The sequence below is a fragment of the Eublepharis macularius genome, chromosome 1 (genome assembly GCF_028583425.1).
Source record: "Eublepharis macularius isolate TG4126 chromosome 1, MPM_Emac_v1.0, whole genome shotgun sequence".
Lineage (NCBI taxonomy): Eukaryota > Metazoa > Chordata > Lepidosauria > Squamata > Eublepharidae > Eublepharis > Eublepharis macularius.
This window is the reverse complement of record NC_072790.1, coordinates 201626033-201649433: the sequence shown is the minus strand read 5'-3', so window position 1 is coordinate 201649433 and position 23401 is coordinate 201626033. Positions and strand designations below refer to the sequence as shown.

The window sequence follows — 23401 nt, the reverse complement described above, 5'->3', positions numbered from 1 at the left end:
CACTTGATGACAAAGGGTTGGGATTCCCTCCTCGCGTCGGAATAATACATATTGTGCAAGAACAGAACACGCACTAAAATATTGAATCTCTTGTATCATGTGTGTTTTAATGCAACAGACTAAAACATGTTTATATACAATTTCTCTTCTATGTACAAGCTACACCTCAATACCAAGTTGACACCACAAGGCTAAGGATTAATTTACATTAGCCTTATAAATTCCACTTTATTTTAGTCCAACAAACCTAGATTAAAAGAAATTACAATGACAGGGTCTTCACTGAAACATACTGCATATCAGAGCCTCAGAACTTGGGAACTGCCAAGCTGAACAAACACAGTCCCCAACTATGTGACCTAACAGCAGGCTACAAATCCTGGAAGTTTATGGAGCCCTAGTGGGCTTCAGCTGGTTTGAGAGAACACAAGTTGTATGTTGGTGATGCCAAGGGGCAGTGGGTTTTTTGGGGTATGGAGAACAATGAACACACTTTTGGAAAGGAAATAAATTTAAGTAATCTAGAAAAGTTTGCAGAAAAATATTCACAGTAGAGTCAATACAGGGAAAATAATACATGCTCACACATCCTTTCACCTGGTTGGAATCCATGAAGAATGGCAGCAGATGGGCCTCCCTCTGGCAAAACACTGTGCACTGCACTGCAGTCTGAGTCCTACGGGGCAATGTTGTGGCAGTCCCAAGTGGCCATTGGTTTTAGGATACTTGGTTTTACCTGTGTGTGTGTGCTGATTATTCCTAATTGGCCTTTAAGGGGGAATAGTACACATGGTTATACCACAAGTGTCCAATATAAGGAGTTTACTATCTTCCCTAAAAACCCTCATACCAGGTGCATAAGTTTAACATGAAAACAAACCTTTTCCCAAGTGCAGTAACAAAGTGAAACAGAGAGAAACACATCTCCAAAGCAGAACAGTCAGGCCTGACTCAAGAGGCGGGTTAGGCACAGGATGGAGAAATGGTGGCATGCCGCTAACTCCTCAGATTTACAAAGATCTTCCACAAGTGTCACTACAACATATTTTACTGATTGTTAAACACGCATGTAATCTTGCTATTTACTCCTACTGCTGGTGCACTCAGCATCTCAGAATACAACTATCATTAAGTCCTGCAGGTTACTGACCAGTGAAGAAAAAGTTGATATGTATTTTCAGCTTTACATTTTTTTACAGACTGCTTTTAGAAAGTTTAAACAAATAGCACAAGTGTCTTTATAATAAGGTATAAATATATCATTACGCACCACTAGTGGATCACTCTTATCAGTGTGTCAAAAATTCAAACAGTGACTGCAACCAGATCCAGTTACAAGGAACCATTAAAATTTCCTTATAGTAAAAGTAGCACAAGCATTAGACCATTTTATAGCTAGTTTTAAAGTCAGAGATAAAAACAATGTCACTAAAAGTAAATTATGAAAGATCCTTTCAGCATTCTGCCCAGTTCATGAAGTTGGTTAACTTTGTTTAATCTCAAAGGGGGTGAATGAGAAGAGTTCACAGTATGCAATTATACAGATGTTTGCTTGTAGTTTTTTGTATCCAAGACCTTCTTTCCACACATTGAGCAGATGCCTATTAAGAAATACAGTCAAGTTATAACAAACCTCTGCTACCAATGCAATTAGCAAAACATTGACATGGTCTCTGCCATTGCAGATTCACCCAAACAAATGGAGATCTGTTTACTACGTTTCTGTCTTTTTCTTCATGGAATTCAAGGGGCAGGGATACTGCACAGGGTTCCCAGGAGGTCTCCCTACTACTTAGACCCATACCTGCTTAGTTTTATAGCAAGGCTCCTTCAAACCAAACCCTAAGGTCCTATGCAAAATTAATCACAGCTAACGACAATCCTTTAACAGCTAAGCTGACAACTCAGCCTTGAAAGATGCCTCCCTGGTAGATCTACTCCTTGCAATTCATTGAAAATTTGTCTCTCTTAATATGGTAAAAACAGCAGCCAACTGAAATTTGCACTCTAAAAACTTCTAGAGTCTCTTAAATAGGTTTACAAATTAGCTGTTACAACTGAACTGATCATGTAAAAAATATATGGCAGTAATACACAACATGGCAAAACATGCGATGATTTTCATGCAGCCATAGAAATAGCACCATCCTTGGTAAGCATGTAATCTGAAAACCTTCTTAGATGCCATTTATGTTTGAGGAGAGCAGAACTAAAATAACTTACTCACTGAAGCTAGTAAGAAAAAAAAATGAAAAGACAGTATGTCTAATGCCTCACCCTTTTTATAAGCGCATCCCTGGCAGTAGTGAGAACCTGGCTGGTGAACTGAACTTTTACAAATTCGACATATCGCAAACTTGTTTTTGCCATAAGGATCAAACCTAGAAAGAAGAACAAAAAAAGCACAGAAATATAAGTTCTCTCTTTTACAGAACATATGAAGTATCCCTATTCATTTTTGTACAGTTGGAAGTATTGGCGGGGGTGTGGAACAGAAGTGAAAAGGAAAAGATAAAGGTGACTAATAATGAGATCCAAAGGAGAAATTTCCTAGATACATCTGCATAAAGATGATTAAAAGTTATTCTCCACTTTTGATTTACTGAAGATTTTAAGCTGGCTTGCACATCTTTATACACCAGATATTTTCTAATCTATTTCTTATTGCATGTCTTTTACAAATGGGTAAATCAGCCCAGAGGATCTATGCAAATGATATATTGTAAAAAAAATTCAAAATCAAAAGTGGTACATAAGCAACTAATATCTAAGCTACTTGCCAATGTTGCTTTTCATTTCTGCCCTGCTACATCATGCTTGGAGGAAAGAAAGAAACAGAAAGATGACAGCTGATGGTAAAGGGGATGCAGGCCCCTCCCTTAACCACACCACTACTGTTTGGCTTGTTCCCATTTTAGCCACTGCTGTTTATGCATTCTGACAGCCCATCTAATCTCAAAACTCCATTTCCAATGGTTCTTTCCTCCACCAGTGTTGAGTGCCCACAGCAGCAGGCCAAGCAGTGAGGTAAAGTGCCAGGACATGTGGGTTAAGTAGGGGGAGGAGAGGCCATGCTGAAGGAGAGGAGCAAGAAAAATAAGCAGCAAATCTAGATATGGATTTAATAGCAGTGGGCTGAGTGTTAACAGTGGAAGGAGGCATTGGTGGGGTGGAAGAAAGATGGGAAGACGCTCCCAAGGCAGCTAATGTGTGCCAAGGAAATGTAGGAAAGGGTAAGAATAGAAGAGAGTAAGGAGATGGGGGAGGGGAAAGAGGGGGAAAAGGTGCCAAAGAAATACAGGGTAGGAGAAAACGGGAATAAACAAGGATGCAGGAAAGGATTAAAAAATCAGAGCAATATGGAGACCCGGGGTAGAGAGGGGTATTGGACAAGCTATGTTTTGTCAGGGTTTGTTCCAACCAAAGTACCTATTTTCACTGGGTTTAGGAATAAATTACCTTGCCTTCTTTGATGTCAATGCTTTATTTTCATTCAGTTTTCGCCCACCACTTTCTATAAAACAAAAGTATGTTAACAAACTTGCAACAGATTTATTAAAGGCTATGCAAAAACAACACAGATGTTTCCCCCGAAAGAAAGATGCAAATATGCAAGGTGTCTACACGGAAGAAGCCTGCTTGTTGAGAATATTTCTCTGTTGCCTATCCAGGCAGTTCTGGTCTCTGACCTGCTATATGTATGGAAATTGAAGCTGGTGTTGTATAGTGGCAAACTACACCTCAGGACTAAAGCCAGTAGCAGCATATTTGTGAAATGTGCCCACAAGGCTGCAAAGAAGAAATGTATAGATCCTTGATGTGCTTAAAATTATCCAATTATGTCAGAAACTAAGAATACAATATTTGCTGTCAATATACATCTAGATTAAGAGCTCTGTGTAGGGGGGACCCTCAGCTAGATAACTTATTAAGAGATTCATACAGAACAGAATCATGTACAAATATCTGGAATCCAAAATGAGGCACTTTATCCATAGAATGCCCACAGCCTTAAATCAAACTCAGTGATGTATCAATCTCATAGAGCCACAGCAAGTAAAAGGATCAAACTGGGCATACAATCAGATGGAAGAGGCACACAGAAAGAAGGGCCAAAGCATTCCTTGAAAATGTAAGTGACAATGTGAGATGCAGCCACAAAAAGTAAAGTTCCTATACACTTTTCCTCAGTATTAAAAGCTGGTATAAAGGCAGCCTGGGATCCACAAATATTTTTGATTTATTGTCTTTCACTAGCAACGGCTTTTTTGTGCACAGAGACCCAGGAACTAAACAACAATCTAGGCAATCATAAGCAAGAACTTTTTTTTAAAATAATTTTTATTGGATGAGGCAATATACAATAATTGATTAATACATTAAACTTATCCAAATTAACCCTTCTACTTAGATATATACCCCCTCCCCTCCCCTCCCCCTTTTCTTTGTTGACTTCCAACAACACTCAGACCCCCCGTTTATTCATAGCTATTATTGTTACACTATATTGCTATAATTTTTACCATGGTAAAGATCTTGATGTTTTTCTTTCGTTAAAGTCTTTTTATATAAAATTTAAAATCCCTCCAGAGACCACAATTGTCCTTTAACATCACATTTCTTTTCCAAATACTTCTTGTTTCTTCCAATCCTCCAAAAAAGTTTCTGGATCTTGCTCATTCAAATTTCTAGTTATTTTATCCATTTCGGCCATGTACAATCTTGCAATCATAAGCAAGAACTTGATTATTAATACCATGTAATAGGTTATGATATTACACTGAAGAAAAGGCATGCTAAAGTAAAGTTTTGCATACCTTACCCTACTGCTGTTTCCAGGCGTATGGACCGCAAATAGCAAAAATCAAGCTTTCTGAAGACAAATAAGTCACAAATAATACTTGTTGCTGCAACAGATATATTAAAAGTACCTGTAGTATTTCGTGCACCATCTTTCCATGTATCAGGTGTAATTACTGTGCCAAGTTTCTTCTCACCTATGAATCAGCATAAAAATACAGAATAAAAGATATGGTCCATTTCTTTGGAGAATAATATGATCAGAGTTGGTTAAAGATTTAATTAAGTCCACTCATAAAGGCAAAATGCAACTCCACTATCTGAACATTAATAACACAGAACAACTTTTTACATCATTTCCCTGTTCCTAGGCCTTCCTGTGAATGCACCATTTTTTTGTTTCAAAAGCATCTATACATAACATAGTCAGTAGGAAACCTAAAAACCAAAGCACCACTTTAGCACATGCTAAAGCTGCAGTCCTAAGCATGATTACCTTGGAGTAAACTCCAATTATGAGAGCAGGGCTTACTTTAGTGAACATAAATGGCTCCAAGTCATAAGAATGCACAAACACTAAGTAGAACAGAAGACACAGATAAGGTGGTGAAAATAAAAAGTGATATTCAGAAACAAGAGATTTGTAGATTATTATGTTTTAGAGTACAGTATGCAGATCTAAGCAAAACATACGGAAACTATCAGCAGAAATTCAAGTGCTCACGGCTGTATTTTCTCCAGCTTTCTTTATCAAAGGAATGCCTGCTGACTGCATGTCTCATCATAGTGCCTTGAGAAGATCAGGCGTAGTCACTTGGATGAAAAATACCATGGGGATGAACTAGCCTCAAACATTACCGTTTGATGTCTGCCAGTTAGTTATTGTAACAGCAAAGAAAGCTCTTCAGTATTTTATGTCATTTAGTTTACAAGTCAATCATATTTGCTCAGCAGTGACTGCTTATCTTAATTCCAAGATAATACTGATGGTTTAGCTCCTGTCTCACAAAAAATCAAACTTGAGTGTATCTTCTGTCTGCAACAATCAAAACTATTTTCAGGAGCTCACAACTAGCCTACCTCCATTTAAAGCTATATATGGAGAACTTATAATGTAAACAGTTGTGATAACTTGGTATGTAAACCATTACTATATGAGGGAACTCCTTTGCTGGATATCTTCAGGAGGCTCTGAAGACCTTCTTTACCAAGGCTTTTGAGAGAAGGCCTCTTCTAAGGGAAGGTGGTTATTTGGTTTTAATCCGTAATGTTTTAATTACTATTTGTAAGGTGCCTTGATATCAGAGGAAAAAGGGAGGTATGAACATTTCAATAACATATAAACATTAACCAAAGAGAAACAAACTCAATTAGATGTAAGTGGCATGTGTGTGTCTGTAAAGCAGACAGATTAGCTTGCACCTTAACTGCTCTCAAATTTGTTTCTCTAGAACTGCAGGCTCAAATCCCAGCTCCTGAATTCCCAATAGCTTTCTAAGAGCCGGTACAACGTAATGGTTAAGAGACTCAGCCATACATCAGAAAAAAACCCACAGAATCTTGTCTTTGTCTTGAATAAAAGGGAAGACCATAGGCAAGGCACTCTGTCCTGCATGTATAGCGACAATACTAACTTGTACCAATCATAAAACAAGTGATAGCTTTGAACAACCTAAAAAGCTATACAAATGCTAAGCACTATTGCTGACACCTATCAGGAAAAGGATCCCCACCACTGTTAAGCATTAACAGCCCAAGTCCTCCCACAAAAAAAAAAAAGCTCTCCACATCTCGCCTCTCTACCACCCCTATAACTTTCCAACCCTGCCTTAGGTTGGTCGGTCGGTCGGTCGGCCGGTCCTTCGGCCTCCTCGTCTCCCTCTCGAACGCGCAAACAACTCACACTTCTCGCACACCATAGCGACGAAGCCCACAAGCCAAAGAAAAACAGAGCTCACAAAGACGGTCAACTTAAAACCCCGTCAACAACCAGCCCAGGATCAACTTCCGGAAGAAAACTCTCGCCCGCTTCCTGTTCCCAGACAGAGGCTCTGCCCCTTTGAGGCCTATTGGTTGGGATTGCTAAAGAGCCGGCTTCATGGACTACTCGATTGGGTTACGCCTAATGTCAGTTTTATGACGTTCCGTCGAGGTCGGCGTAGTGACGTGCTTTGAGGGGAGTCGGTTTGTTGTGGAAGGGAAGTGGCGTCTGTCTCCAGGTGACTCATGACTGTGGCGGCGAAGCTCCTCCCCGTAGCTCGTGGAAGACGGACAGGTAAGGAGGAAGGGGGGCCCTTCCCGTCTGGGGCCCATTCCCTCCCCCCACCCCCGTCGGAGGCGTCTGGTGCCTTCAAGTAAGCAGTCCTCCTTTTTCTTGAAGTTACGCGGGCTGCATCCGAGCATCCTGGTCCTATGCGTACTTCCCAAGTCGGGAGCAAGTTCCCCTCAGTTAAAAGTTACTCGCAGGTAATCTTGTCTAGGGGATTATAATTGGTCTTGAGCCCCGATCCTGCTCCTGTCGACTTGAAAGAAAGTCACATTTGAATGTGTAGGGGCTTGCGCTCAATTTAGTGTGCATAGAAACGGAGTAAGCACGCTTGCACATCCTGAGCTATAAGTTGAGAATTTTAATTTTTTCCCCTTTACTTGCAAGTAAATGGACATCGGGTTGCATATCAGGGTTTCATTTGCATAGTGAGGCTGTTGTATTCCAGGTCCCAAAGTTTTGCCCGTATGAGACAGGGGGGGGAGTGTTCATGGTATTTCTTTATCGTTAAGGACTCCTACTTGTACAGGTGTACTTTAGTCCACTGACTTCAGTGGGATGAAATACGCCTGACTGTATAGGATTGTGCTGCTTGGCTGTAATTTTGTGCACTCTTGCTAGGAAATAAGACCCAGTGCAACTTCCAATTAAAGGTGCATAGGATTGGGCTTTGGGGTAGAAGTCCTAAGCTTGTATTGGTGTATGGTCATTGAAATGTTTTATGCTGTGAGAGCTGGTTGGGGGAGAAATAAGAATATGCTAAATGCTTAATCAGTTACTAAAAGTGAAATTTAACTCTATAATACCTGCGTTAACTCATTAAAATGTTGAGCAGGCTAGCATCTCTCTCTTCATGCCTTGCTGGGGCTGTTCTGTGCGCTTCCTGCTTTTAATGGTTGTAGGTACTCTAGTTTGGGCTGCCATATTTTATTATGGTGCTGCTATAATAAAATACTATCGTAGAGAAGTGTAACTGTGGAAAATAGGGAACTGGCAAGAATGCACAGTGATGAAATTAGATAATGTAGAGGCTCTACTCAGCAACTGAAGAAATTCAGTAGGTCTGTCATGGCTGTTTTTAAGGTTCTGGATTTTATTTGGAATGTTTTTTCATATGTTACAGTTGTGTGTCCTTTTGCTGTGAAACTGTTACATATTTCAGAAGATGAGGAGGAAAAAGGGAAGATATAGTTTGAATTTCTTAATATTCCTTTCCTTGTAAAATAGGACAATGTCAAAATAGTAGTAGTCATTTTATTTTTGTGTCAGGTAGCTAATCTAATAGCTTACTTCTGCAAGCCCTGATATAAAAAATTTGGTCTTGCACTAGAACTGATGGAGTCATTCTCTAAGTATTCAACAAAAAGCTTTATGGTGTCTGTCTGGCCAGTTGTCTAGAACCTTTCCTCCACAATAGACCTTTCTAGTTAAATTATACAAGTGATAGGTCCCACTGAGGCCTCAAATAAACATGCATAGGAGTTCATCTTCTGCTTTAGAAGTGTATTGTTGAAGGTAGTATGGTTTTAAAACTATATATCAATTTAGACTTCCATGCTGTCATTGTTCCAATTTTGTTAGAACTTTTAATAAGCAGAATATTGTTCTTCAGTATGTATCGGTACATAAGTGTCATAATTTACTTCACGACAGGTGAAAGCTGAAGAAGGAGTACCATGAGACATACAGAAATAAAGAGACTACTTTCTGTCAATGTTGTCTGTATAGCTTCAATTATTTTAACAACTCTTGTCCCCTCACTCTTTTTGGAGAACTTCTCAGTCTTGGGAACACACCTGATATGGTTATGCATCTGTTCAGCAAGTGTTGGCACTGGCAACGTAATTTTGTATCTTATCTTTAAACCAAATCCATCTATGAGAAGAAACTCTATTGCCCACAAGGTAAGGCTGAATCTTATTTTAATGTAATTGTTTGGTATAGTGTGGATAATCACAAGTGGGGCCTTAGAATGCAATGTTATGGCATACCACCCAGCTGAAAGTCTGGCACTACCATTAGCACCTTGTTGTGGGCTTCATGTATCTGAAACAGGAGAATTGAAACTCATATTGTTATGCTATAAAATGCTTCTTTGGGGGTGGGGAGCTCACTGCTAGCTTTGAATATGACCATTGTATGTGCAGTTCTAGAGCTATAGAACCACTGTTTGGTTCTCCAGCCCTCCCAAAAGAGTGCTATGCAGCAGTCAGATTTGGGTCTTGCTGCCCTGAGTAGCATGGCTGTGCAAAGGAGTGTTGTGGGGAAAAGCGAGGTCAGGAGGTAAATATTTAAAAATATACATCCTTCAGCCCAATTTCTCTTCCTTCCATTAGGCCCTAGGTAGAGGGAATGCAAGCAGTTGTCCTTCAGCCTAATGACCATCTCCTGTTCCTTAAAGGCTTGTTTCCACACTTTGCCTAAGTTCAGCAGCAGTAGGAGGGGAAGCATCCACTCGTGTACTTGTCATTCTGTCATGGGCCCAATATTCTGTCAATATTTTTCTCCTTATTGGAGATTCGCCGAGGTATCCAGAGGCCTTATTCTGCTGCTTTTTTGGTCAGCATGAACTTCTTGCTTTGCTTTGAGAAGGAACAAGCTTGAGGGACTGCAGTGAATTGACAAGGACAATTTGGAATTACTCTCTCCCTTCAGGATTTCATTTTATAAGCTCCAAAAGTGTTGAACAGGCTAGTTTCCCTCCCCCCTTTAACAGACTTAACGTGCTTGGGGTATATTCAGACCTCATTCGGCTGTTTTTTATGGGGGGTTCCTTTTACTTTTGACCAGTTTTGAAGGTCAGCTTTTGAAAGGTGGGGGAAGGTCCTCCTGATAGGGTAGAGACCCTTACCATGTCTCCAGATGACTTGTTTTGGCTCCTTCTGTCATCCATATTAGGGGTAGTCATTTCATCCTTTCGAGATAATAATGATTTTACTCAGAACATTTCGGGTCTTTAAATTGCTTTAAAGTATTTAAAGTATATTATGTAAACTATTTTAGTAATACTTATGTAAGATAGACCAGATGGGATGGCACGGCTTAGAGAACAGTGGTTTGTCTTCTATTTCCTAATGAGCTCACTGTCAAAGATTTCTTGGCTCACTGTCTTAACCACTAATTTATGCCATCATAATTTCCCCTACAATTAACAATGTTTGTTATATAAAGAATGATTTCTTTCTTCAAACATTATGTGATGTGTCAGCTCTTTATACAAAAACTAATGAATAGCAGTCAAGGTCGTTGCTTGCTGTAGTAGCATTGCAGAGGTTGACTTCCAGCATGCAAGCCTTGCTTTCATAAGGTCATATGTTCAGTTCCTTCCACTCACAGTTTCAGAAAGTCCTTAAAGATAGGGCTGGAAAAGATCCATATCTGAGCCCCCAGAATAAATACTCAATTTGGCTGGAACTTTTTTGTAAATTAAAAGTTCCCCCCAAAATACAAAAAAAGACAGTTAAGAAAAATATGTTAATATAAGCAATACAGTAATGAAGCAAAACATTTTCTCTTCTCATTATTTGCTTCTGTTCAAGTAATAACAGAAGACCACAACAAGCCAAACAACTTGTCCTTTCATAACAGCGTACATTTCTTTAATTTTTTCTTACCATTCATGAAAGTCAAGAGATATACTTTGCTTCCAATGTCTAGCATGTAAAGTTCTAGCAACAGTAATTAAATGTAGAAGAATGATATGAATTTTGGGGGGAACCTGAGACATAATTTAACAATCTCAGGAGCTTGGTTTTTAATTTAAAAAAATTAAAACAAACTTCATTTGAAATAGAAATATGACAACAATAGCGGTAGGTATATATATATAAAAGCATCTCTGTATATAAAAGCATCTATAAAAGGTTTCCAAATATCTAGAAATGTCCATATGCAATTGTTGTCTATATGTCATACATTCAAATATAAGTTGTAAGGTCTTCAATTCACTCAATTACTGTAAATAGGCTTTTACCTCTCCAGTATTGTAATATAAGTCTTTTGGCTGCCATAAAGTCAAAGAGGGCCCGTTAAGGGCATGGAAGGCAAATAGGTCTGCCTGTTTCGATGGAACTTGTTTGTGTTGTCTTGGAAATGGATGATAGCTTAACATTCCAAGTCTATTGGCCTGCTTAGTTGCTTAAGAAAATCGTCCTAAATTTGGTACTGCCCCCCTTTTGTTAATATATCTTGACATAATCAAGTGTAAAGTTTTACTGACTTTAATAGGAAGTATATAAATATGCTTAAATTTTTCCCAGTGAAACCTGTGAAACTTTAGAAGTGGTCAGCTGTGACTAGATTGCGCCCCCTTATTACAGTAAGGTACATGGTTGTGCCAGCGTACATTCTTGAAGTACTCATTTGGCCCCCAAGGAGATAGTCTTCTGTGCTGTTCTTGGGTGCATCTTTTCCATACCTTTGCCACTACCTGGGCATTGGAACATTAATTGTAAAAAAATATAAAAAATAATAATGTCACTGAGCTTCTTGTATGTTGTAAATGTAAAGACTTTTTCCTTCTGTTTAAAAGGTGGCAAAATTTATAAGATGCTGCGTGTACTTCTTTGTGTCTTGTATCTTATTTCATGGAATCATTGTTCTTTATGGAGCACCATTAATCGAGTAAGTCTCTGAAAATGCCACTTTAGTCAAAAATAAATCTAAGTGTTCTGTCTAGTGATTTATGTACTCTATCTTTAAAGCATGGATCCTATATGCACTTACTTAGAGGTAAATCCTCCTTGCTATATTGTTGTGGAGAGGGTTTTTTTTTTATAGTAAAGACGAATCAGCCATTCAGTTCCTTTTCCTGCAGTCTGATATGATTCAGCCAAGGCACAGGTATATTACCTTAGTGAGAAATGTGGAATTTAATTCTAAGCAAAAGTGCTTAGAATTTGGCTTTTAATGAAACTTTTTTTAAAAAATGATGAGCTATAATGAAGTATAGCTCAATGGTTTATTTTCGGGGAAAAGCTAATTTGGAAAAAACTGACGTTACGTGGATGGTTGTTCCCTTGAGTGGGTGAAATGCTAAATTAACAAAGTATTTAGCAGTAGAAGACTGCAGAAACCAGAAGTCCTGTCCCTCCACAAATACTTACTCCTCTCCATAGTCAATGTTTAAAGTTGGAAAAACTGTCTTTGGAAGTGTATAAAATGATTTTTATTTGTATAAAGAAAATTTGTAAAAATAGAACATAAAAGAGAAAGGGGGAAGAATTGAACAATTTGTTTATAAAATACCATATTAATATAGTTAAATAACCAAAAACATTCACTAATAAAACACAATTTAGAACAAGTTAATAACAGATTTGAAATCTTATGTTAGAGTACTGATTATATTCAAATGAAGGTAAGGCAGTCCTAAGTAGTGCAATCCTAAGCAGTTACACCCTTCTAGACCCATTTAATATTGGCCTATAAAACATTTACAATCTATGAGGTATTCTTAGTACAAACACTGACAGTGTCTATTTTTTTAAAAAGTAGAAACCTTTTTATACAGAAGCAACGAACCTTCCATTAATATGAGAATTTTGAGTTCTTGGAATTTTTGGACCAAATCCAGTTCTTTTCAAAATGTTTGCATCTTTCTGCCATTTCTTTACTCATATTAAATAGGAAATTTTCTCCAACTTTAATAGATCCCATAACTCTTTTTAGGCTTCCACTGAAATAGTCTTGGAAGTTGGAACTACAAATGAATAGGGGAACCAAAAAAGTTTATGTAAGAAGTTTTCTTGGTACCAATCTAATCTTATGGTGGTTCTTCCTTTAATGTGGCCTCCTGTGCCTCTCTTTTTCTCTATATTGTAGAAATTCTGGAAGTGTAATGATTCAATAAAAAAGTTTGACTTTTGTTGAGTTTTCTGAGACAGTCCTGCAGAGGTGAGGCAGGTGGCAACCAAAGACAAGGCTTTTTCAGCAGTGGCACCATACCTTTCAAATGACCTCTCCATTGAGACTTGCCTGGTGCTTACTTTACTGTCCTTTAGGTGTCAGGCAAAAATATTTCTTTTTATACAGACTTTTAACTCAGAGTTCTATTTTTGAGCTGTTTCTATGGTCTACTACTGAATTGAGGGCTCCTTTATTAATTCCATTTTATGCTGCTGTTTTTTATGCCCTGGCTTTATTTTATGACTTGTTTTAATAAAAAATATAAATTATCAATATTATCTTATTATATTGTTTTTAGATTGCAAGCTGCCTTCAGAAGCTTTCTGGAGAGGCAACTTATAAATTTTCTAAAGAAATTAGTAGTTTTTGTAAATCCTTTCTTCTGCATTCTTTCCTTCCAGATCAATACTTGAGACCTTCTTATTTGCAGTTCTTCTTTCTACATTCACAACTCTCCACTGCTTGTGTGTGCTGGGACCAAATTTTCAAGCATGGCTCCGAGTGTTCAGTAAAAATGGGTAAGTTGTGTGCCGATTTCTGACTCTTGAAAGACCTAGGTGTATTTAAAAGTAATTACATTTAAGGAACTATATAATAATAACATAATAATAATAATAATAGATTTATATACCGCCCTTCAGGACAACTTAATGCCCACTCAGAGCAGTTTACAAAGTATGTTGTTATTATCCCCACAACAAAACACCCTGTGAGGTGGGTGGGGCTGAGAGAGCTCTTAGAAGATGTAACTGACCCAAGGTCACTCAGCTGGCTTCAAGTGGAGGAGTGGGGAATCAAACCTGGTTCTCCAGATTAGAGTCTCGCGCTCTTAACCACTACACCAAACTGGCTCTCTCTATACTAAATCCAATTTCATGTAAAAATTTTCAATGATTAGAAATGTAAAATGTTATCCGCCTTGAGTCTCAATGAGAAAGGCGGACTATAAATTACATTTATTTATTTATTTACGTCGTTTATAGTCCACCTTTCTCACTGAGACTCAAGGCGGATTACACAGTATGAGGTTAATACAATCAGGATCAAGTAAGTACATTTCAATACAATACCATAAGGTAAACATATACAAATTTAAAGACATAGCATTAGCAAGGATCCAAGATACTGAAGCAAAACATAATCAATTCTAGGGCTAACATTAGACAGCATGGAGCGATGGTTGTACATAGGAGCACTTATTTAAAGCAGCAGATAATATATGAGGCAAAAATGGTGATGAAGTCTATGATCCCCAACTTGTTAGTGAAGCACCTGAGACCCCATTCCTACAATGCAGCCCTCCCATTTGAGTAAAAAGCCTTTTTGAATAGTTTGGTTTTGCATCGTTTACGGAAAGCCAGGAGAGGGGGGGGGTCTTCTGACTTCCTCAGGGAGGTCATTCCACAGGATAGGGGCCTGTGGAATGAATGAAATAAAGAGGAATGTGCAATATAGCTGTTGTGCAATATAGTGTGATTGTTACTTTCTGATAGAAGAACCAGCTTTTTTTTAACCCGGAAGATGACTTGGTTGATCTGGCCACATAAGTCCATGCTATGGTTATCTTGAAGCGAGACTATTTTAATGCGCTGTACATAGATCTGCCCTTCAAGACAACTCAGAAATTCCAGCTGGTGCAGAACACTGCAGCCTGGTTATTGTTAGGTAGTAGATGCAGACACTCCACTGGTTACTGATCAGTTACCAAGTCAGAAGTCATTAAAGGGTTTTGAACCTACATATCTGCATATCTGAATTGTGTAATTCTAGTAACTGCGTTGTTCATTGATTGTCTTAGGCGTCTGATTACACTGTTTTATATCCTGTAATCAGCCTTGAATCTTAGCAAGAAAAGTGGACTATAAATAAAGTAAATAATAATAATAGGACCATGTGCAAGATGTGTTGGGAATGGGATGTGTTGGAAGAATTATATACTTGTCAGTGTTATCCTAAAAACATTTTCCTGGGAATAAGCTCAGTTGAATAAAATTCGATTTACTTCTGAGTAGACTTGCTTATGATTTCTCCCTGTGAGACTGCTGCAATTGAGTAAAATGCATTCAGTTTTTTGATGCAATATTTTGTAATTATGTGAGCATTTTATAACATTTAATGCATTACCTAGAATATGCTGAATGACTCTGAATGTTCTGTTCCTCAGCCAAAAACATGATATTTATTTGAAATGTCAAATCCATAATGTAGAAGTTATTCAGCAAAATAAATTGGATTTGCCTAGTGGGGGTGGGTGGAAAGAGAAGGCACCTTGGCTGCTACTTTCACAAAGCTGAAGTCAAAAGATGGCAAGATTTCTATAAAAATCCATAAAATTAACCATGAGGAAATGTATTTGCGCGGGGGAGGGGCGGATTTAGGAGGAATTTATTTGGAGGTATCTTTGGAAATCTGACTGAGATGACTTTGGATAAACCGAAGCAAAATTGACTAGGGCAAATCTGGGTAGATAAAGAATGTGGGGGTAAATTAAATGAAGAAATGCTTTGAGGTTTGATGTTTGGGGCTCAGACCCTATCTCTACCGTGTATGTTTGGGGTAGAGGCAACTTGCTTAGAACTCAGCTGCAGTACTTTGCATCTTGTTAAGTAGATGTTACAACAGCAAGCATTGCGTCAGGGAAGCGTTTGGGGGCTCTGACCTTGTGGGTAAATAAGTGGTCTCTCGTGTGTGTGTGTGTGTGTGAATATATATATATATATCTTTCAGTGTTTTTGCAGTATTTCTAGTCTGTGACACAATGCGGACTCCATAAATAGTAGCATTCTGTGCTAAATAATCACTCGGCAGGGCTCTCAACTCCTGTTGTTCTGCCTGCAAGGAACAAGATGCCTAAGCTAGCCACTCCTGGACTTTGTATTCTGGCATTTCTCATTGTAGCCAGTGTCGCTGAGCTAATGACTGGCTGTCACAAGCCCATAGTGGGAAAGAACCGCTGTGAAGAGATTGTCAGGGCTAATGGAGCCAGGAAAATGCTCTTTGAAAGACTGTTTCATCATTGTTCATTCATCGTTGGCTAAAATAGCAGCTGAAATGAAAAGCTCCTGGTTGTCTATAGAAAATTGGTGAATTTTTTTTAATCTAGCCTAGGCGGAGTTACTCCAGTCTAAACCCATTGAAATTAATGGGCTTAGACTGCAGTAACTCTGCTGAGGATTTCACTGTTTGTTAATGCTGTAGTTTGAATCCTTCTTCCTCAATTTCCCCTCCAGCCCCCAGGTGAAGTGCTTATGTTGCACTTCCTAGGCTGTGTCAGTTGCATCACTGACTATGACTGTACTTGTGAAAATTGGAGTAGATATTAAAACTGTTAAGTGGCTCTGCTTCTTTTTGAGTTGTGGTGTTTGGGTTGCTTTTTTTCTCCTTGTGAAGTTTTTGGAGATGTCCTTTTTCTCTGTGTTGCTACAGCTTTGCTTCAGTGTCTGGGCTGTATCACTTTGAGCAGTAAGTGGGGCTTTTTCTTCTACTAAATAAATTCCTGCACATATAGAATAAACATGTTAGCGAAGAGAGTTGTAGCTTAGTGTCCACTCCGGAATGTTAACTTGGCATGTTAACTTTCTTTGTGGAGCCATTTTCATAGAAGAGCATTTCATCACATGCACCCCCACTTACAGTCTGAAATGAGAAGGGTAAAAGATGGGAAGGAAAGAAGCAGGGGAAGGAGACAGAAGAATCTGAAGGCTGGAGGGGAGCTGAAAAATGTAATTAGGTGATTGAGAAAGAAAAAAGGAGAGAGGATGCCAGGGCAAGGGAAGGAGGGGAAGCTGAAGACAGGGATGGATGGGGGTGGGGCAGATAAAAGTAGGCTGCTGGAATGAGAGGAGGAGAAGGGAAAAGAGAGAGGCTGTGGAGGAATAGAGGTAATAAGCAGAGAGGAATACAATGGAAAAAAGAGATGCTCCTCTTCATTGGTCCACTGTTTATAAATATATTTTGCAGGGAGGTATACGTATTATGGTTCGTTGGTAGAGCATCTGCCTTGCATGCAGAAGATCCCAGATTCAACTCCTGGCATCTCCAGTTAAAAAGATCAGCTAGGAGGTGATGCAAAAGACCTGTGCTTGAAACCCTGGAGAGCTGTTGCCTGTCAGAGTAGACAGTGTGGACCTTGATGGACAGATGGTTTGACTCAATATAAGGCAGCTACATATGTTCAAATTTAGTACTTACTTATAAGTACTTTGTACTTACTTATATCTTTGTACTTACTTGATATACTTACTACATATTGGAGCATTGGTTGGATTTAATAGGTAACTTCCAGGGGTGCCTACACGAATTACAGAAAATAATTTACAATAGCTATATATATGTATGATTTATTTTGCACCTATAGCACTTGCACTTCATAAGAAAATACTGTATTGTTACTTTGGCTACTTGTAAAAAAAATTTCTTGAGTCTCCTTGGACTGGGTTCCTCTTGTTTTGGATGTTATTTGGAGACGTCCCCTCTTGGTTTTTGTTATCTCCCTTCTTCACAACAGTACTCTGAGATCCATTAGGTCAAAAGTGTGTAACTGGCCCAAGTCAGCCAGACACTTTGGGTAGTTTGGAGGTGAACCCAACAGTGCTCTGCACTACACCACATTGGCTCTCAGACCCCCTTCTCCTTTTCTTACTTCTTAAGTGAAGTTTTATAGTCAGTGTCCCTGTACAAAATATGCTCCATTCTGTTTTTCCTTATTCCATTTAATCTAGTTTCATGGGGAACAACTGCAGTGATGCATTGTATCATGGTGGGTGCCCTACCCACTTGTATGGAGTTCTCTTTTCACATCCCTTCCCTTCCAGTATCCTGTATACTGAAGTGCATTTTGCGGGTACACAAGTAAACCGCTAGGACTTCAGCATTTCTTTTTGTGAGTCGTAGTAGCTAATATGTAGGCTAAAACAAAAATATGGAGTAAGGATTATTTTTTCTTTTTGGGGGCATCAGTCTGTACTTACCACCTGGAGTATCATCTGCCATTTTCTTGCCCGCTCCCTTTGTTACAAAATCCTTCTGTAACTCCTCACAGTCTGCTGTAGATTTTGATTATATTTTTTTATCGTTTGTGGGGTTTTGCCATCTTGAAATTTATTTCAGTTCAGCTCCTCAAGTTACATTGGGTGCCATCCCCTCTCCCTGTTAGAAAAATAGACCATGTGTAAATGTTATTTCTTTTTTTTCTATTGAGTTTTTGACCAGTAGTTTATTCTCATTAAGGTGCAATAAAAATTATAAGACTGGAACTATAAAGGCTGCGGTTGCATTCAGGCAAGGCAAACAAACCTCAGTTTGTTTGTTATGGGCACAAACTTACTTGTTGTGGTACTTGCCTACTCTTTCTCTTCCTCCCTTGTGTATGAAATGTGAATGAAGGCTTCCGGAGTCAAGAATACTAGTTTGTGTGGGGGGAAACAAGTTTTGGTTTGGCTAGGTGCCCGTTTATTAGAATATTATGGAAACCTGGAAGCCTTTATTCACCCTCTGTGCTTGTTGGGAGGAAGGGAAGGAAGGAGGGAGTGTGTAAAGATGGCTTATACACTGGAATTGTGTTTATCAGAGATTTGTTCATGATGTCCATATGCTGCCTAAGACATTTTTGCAAGATCTATGTTGGATCAAGACTAAATTGGTAAATTTCACCAATTCCCTGTTGCCACTTCAGACCCCCCCCCCCCCCATGTTGTTCTTCAGAGTCTCCAATCCTCCAGGATTTCATAGAGATCAGTAGCCACAGTGAAAGGGGGAAGGCAGAAAAGTACCGTTCTGCTGATGGAAAATTAAGTTTGGATCCAACCCTCTGATACCTGATACTTTAAAAAAGAGCTTTCTGCTTTCATTGGCATGGTCCAAACATAATGTGTAGTTGCTACAGTAGTTTGACAGCTATGTGAACAAGCTCTGCACTCCCCTCTTGTTGCACATTTGGAGACCATGGGTGACTTCTCCTTGCTCGCAAACCATGGTTTGCTTCTACATCTGAACCATGGTTTGAGCGTGTGTTGTAGAGGACTTAAAATCATAGCTGGACAGATGGCTGTAAGAGGAGTCTCTGGCTTGTAGTAAAGCATAAGTATGCTGTGAAAATGCAAGAGAAAAAGGGAGAGGGGGAAGAGCATAAGCTAAGGGCATGATTCCCATGATATCAAACCATGGCTTGACAATATGTCTGAAGTGCCAATATAACTAAGCAGGTCTTATGATGGGATAAATCAACTACCGAGTAGGTGGGAGATGCTCTCTTGAAGTCTAATACAGAAGTATTTGTTTATGCTATAGGTGATTTTGTTGGCGCCAGTGTACTTAAGAATTTGAAATGTTTTTCCAGCCTTAGTGATTCTGGTTTATTTTGTGTCTGCTGTGAATGCTTCTCAGCTAGGAGAAAAAGTTACTGTGCTCTCTCTGCTTGTCTAATCACAGTAGTAATGTTGCAACCAGATGGCAAAGTATCTGTAAACACAAAGCACTAAAGACTCTAATGGAGCCTTCTCTGACAGCGAAGAATCATTGTGGTTATTATTTACCACTGTCCTTAAACAGATGGCAAGCAGACTTGAAGGGCCTGCTATCCCCCTGTGTTTACAGACAGGCATCTTTCCCTCCAGTCTTTTCTGTGTCCACCAGAAGAGATGTTACAAACTTGTTGGCTGTGTAAAATGTGAATTAGTCCCTGTGCTAAATTTTCACGCATGTATAAAGATATATGTAAATTGTATGGCATGCTTTCATCTTGAAACAAATGTTCTATGGATAGTAGGACAGAAGAAGAAACACACTGTTGTAGTCATTCCTGAGTTTCGTTGTGGTAACCCATGCTTTTTGTCAAATATGAACAGGTCCCAGGAATATACATTTACAGTGGGCAGATTGTATGAGAGGATATTACTTCATTCTTTGTCATATGGTCCAAATAGTTATAACGTGCTGATTTTCTCTGCTTCCAACCAGTTTTCATAAGTAACAGTTTTCTCAGCAGGCAAAGAAAGAAATTAAACCCCATTTTAAATAAGATCCAGCTCCTGAGGTAAATAAACATAAATCCCATCGAACTCGTGTGGGGAGACGTCTGGCGCTGGCTCCAGGAAGCAGTGGCCCCTGGTGGTTCCTTGTGTAGGTGTCCATCAGGACTTGTCAAAACATTGCACAAGCATCTTGATTTTAAACCTGTCTAAAAGTCATTGATTTGAATTAAGTTTTCCCAGTCTTGATTAAAAATTTTCTGCCACGAGCCTTTTGTGCCCTGCTGAACTTAATTAAAAAACTTAGTGTGTATACTGAAAAGATTACAAAGGATTTACAAATGTAATAATGGGAGAGGCTGGTTTTTGACATATTAGAAAACATTGGATGCCGATAGTTAAATATTTAAAACGTTATAGATATTGAAATTCCCATAAAATTGGAAGATATTTTGTTGGGTAACTCAAGCAATAGTGTAGATATATCAAAAGTAGTTGGTAATATATTATTTGCTGGATGATTGCAAGATGTTAGTCTGTTATAGCAAAATAAAAAAGTCCAGTAGTACATGAAAGACTAAACACTTCAATATGAGCTTTTGTGAGTTACAGGTCACTTTCTCAGTGACTTATATCTGATGAAGTCAGCTGTGGTTAATGAAAACTGAAATTGAAATAAATATTGTTAGTCTTTAAAGTGCCACTGAACTTTGTTCTATTCTTCTTCCCTCCATTTTATCCTCACAATAACCCCATGAGATAGGAGAGGCTGAGGGAGTGTGCCTGGCCCAAAGTTACCCAGTGAGCTACCATGGCAGAGCATGGATTTGAACCTGGGTCTCCCAGACCCAAGTCTGACACTCTAACCACTGTGCCAAGCTGGCTATGCAGGGCTTCCACTGGAAACTACTGATGTTTCATCCGTGACCATAGCTAGCTTTAGAAAATATGCTACATAGTTAAATTGATCTGGTTGATATAATATTTTCATATTTGACAGAGTTCATTAAGGTACAAAGATTTTAATAGGATATGAGGTCTGTTTGTTAGCTTTTGGGATTATCATGTGCTGAATAATTTTAAGATGTATTTGTGATTTTTCTTCGTATATGAATAAAATACTGGTGTGTGTGTGTATATACTTCTCTTATTTCCAGTTCTGTTATGGTGAAAGTGAATTGGTTACTGATGCAACTGCTGCACCAAATAAAAACCTTTTAGTGGGAAGTATTGCAGTGTCCTGAAAGCTAAAGCAAAGACTATATGGTAGAGTCCGTCATGACACATGTAGTCCCTAAATGGCAACAGTGTAGATCAGATTTTCTTTTGAAAATGGATGGAGTTCTGTTGGCGGGCTTTCCTTCAGACACCATTTTGGAACTGCAGGGCTGTTATGGGGATGTTCCACTTGTGCTGATTTTGGGGGCTCTGTCTTTCTGTGAGATGTGTGTGCTGCTTTGCAGATGAGGCAGAGACAAATGTGCTCGGCAGATTTCACAAACAGAGAACATGCAATGGATTTCTAAACAGTTAATCCTTAATTGGGAAACAGTGAGTATGTGTGTTTAAAACTCCTGTCCCTCTTCCGCCCCCCCCCCATAAAAATACATAAAGCAGTTTATAATCCATAAAACAACAATAAAATCAGTCATTAAAAATGCAACCAGCAGCAAGATTAATATGAAATTACGAAGCCTAGTAGCAAGTCCCGCAACAGCCATATAAATAGTAATTTGAACAACAACACAAGCAGCTGAAAATTTAAGCTCCGAACTCCTGTTGAGAGGAAAGTGTTTCACAAGCCACCTAAAGCTATGTAGGGATGCAAGTTGATGGAAGAGAGAGAATGCCTTGGAGGTGGCATGTTGCTGAAAAGCAGAGTTTCAGGTTGTGAGGAAATGGGTCTCTCCCTACGCAAGGAACCCTCACCAGCCCTTCTGTGATTGCCTGATAGTATAATCCTAAACAGAGTCCTTCTAAGTCCATTGAAGTCAGTGGCTCTCCTGGTTAAAGAATCAGACTAAGATCTGGGAGATTCAGGTTTAAATGTGCCATCTTGCTTGGGTCACCTTGGGCCAGTCTCTCTGTCTCTCTCAGACCTACTTCACAGGGTTGTTGTGAGGATAAAATGGAGCAGGGGAGAATGTTGTAAAACGCTTTGATTTTCCATTGGAGATAAAGTAGAATGTAAATGATGTAAGTAAATAAAAAATGAAATGGGTATAACTGTTTAGGATTGTACTGGTTTTGTTACCATTTATACAGTATATTGGTATATTTTATCTCCCCGCTCCATTTTACAGATTGTGATTTTAAGTGAGGTAACATAGAAATGTTTACCACATATGAAGTATGGCTTATATTTTGTAGCTTTTAAAAAATGCCATTTTGCAGCCTGATGCTTCTTTAGTAAGAAGTCAGTTTCACTTAATTCTTTGGGACTTTATCCGAAGTAAATATACTTTATATCTTTGAATGGATTAGTAAGTCTAAAGCTGTGAATGAATGCGTTGTTTAAGATTGCTGAAAACAGGTGTTGTTGTTTTTCCTCAGAGCTATGTCCATCTGGGATAACAATCTGCAGATCACAACAATGTGCAGTGTGGTGGGAGCATGGCTTGGAGCTTTTCCTATTCCCCTGGATTGGGATCGACCATGGCAGGTTAGTTTTGTGTTCTAATACAGATTAACAGAAGACTTACCTCATTTAGTTCAGACAGAGGTCCATCTGGTCCACCATTGTTCTCCCAGTAGCAGCTACCCAGGTCCCTTTGATAAATTTACAAAGAAGGCATGAAGAGTGAAACGCAGTTGTAGTGTTTTCCCCCCAGCACCTGATGTTTGGAGGAATGCTACCTCTATACATGGAGACTGAGATATTGTGGCAAATAGCTGCTGGTAGACCTGTCATTCTGGAATCTGTGTAATCAATTTTAAAGCCATAGAAGTGATGATTTAAAGCCGTCTGGGTGATTGCCACATCTTGCAATAGTAAATCCAGCAACTGAAGTATTGCATTCGCCATCTGAGAAGAGACACTTTTCAGCCGCCTTGCAGTAAAGGCATAAAGATATTCTGAGTATCTTTTTTTCATTCTGAAACTGTTGCATGTAGATGGACCTTCATCTCCCTTTTTAAAAAGCTGATCTGACATCTTATGTGTATATCCATTGTGTATTTGTTTATTTAAGATCTGAATAGAAATGATAAGGCTTAATATGTTTTGTCAATTGAAAGGCAATGGATTAGATGAGGGAAAGTGATTTCCCCGCATCATGTAATGGAGAAGTGTGGCTTGTGTGTGGTTGCCAGTGTTCTTCTCCATTCAGGTAGTGCAAGTATACAACCACATTTCTTGTTTATGGTGCAGAATTGCTACTCCTAGAGACTAGTCCTTGTCCAGTCAGCCTAACTCCATCGATGTCATGGGAGGCAAGGTATTCTTATGCCATCTGAGAAT

At 38.9% G+C, this 23401-nt stretch overlaps 2 protein-coding genes across 5 annotated transcripts in view; one reads left to right on the top strand and one right to left on the bottom strand.

Annotated features, from left to right (window-relative positions):
* Positions 1 to 81: 81 nt before the first annotated feature.
* On the bottom strand, positions 82 to 6819 carry CRIPT (CXXC repeat containing interactor of PDZ3 domain). Its single transcript, XM_054991582.1, has 5 exons — positions 6704 to 6819; positions 4932 to 4997; positions 3460 to 3514; positions 2278 to 2381; positions 82 to 1601 (listed from the first exon to the last, which is right to left on the bottom strand). Exons 1-5 carry the CDS (start codon positions 6717 to 6719, stop codon positions 1537 to 1539), a joined length of 306 nt encoding a protein of 101 aa, XP_054847557.1. The 5' UTR covers positions 6720 to 6819; the 3' UTR covers positions 82 to 1536.
* Positions 6820 to 6989: 170 nt separating this feature from the next.
* Positions 6990 to 23401, top strand: part of PIGF (phosphatidylinositol glycan anchor biosynthesis class F) — a 46494-nt gene continuing 30082 nt past the window's right edge. For 2 of the 4 annotated variants that reach the window (XM_054983962.1, XM_054983943.1), the window contains exons 1-5: positions 6990 to 7075; positions 8720 to 8970; positions 11598 to 11689; positions 13375 to 13491; positions 22495 to 22603. In XM_054983962.1, the coding sequence (XP_054839937.1) occupies positions 8743 to 8970; positions 11598 to 11689; positions 13375 to 13491; positions 22495 to 22603 (546 nt within the window). In that variant the 5' untranslated portion in view covers positions 6990 to 7075; positions 8720 to 8742. Of the gene's footprint in view, positions 7155 to 7180; positions 7267 to 8719; positions 8971 to 11597; positions 11690 to 13374; positions 13492 to 22494; positions 22604 to 23401 lie in introns of all 4 variants that reach the window. The other 2 variants (XM_054983956.1, XM_054983949.1) reach the window with 2 other exon arrangements.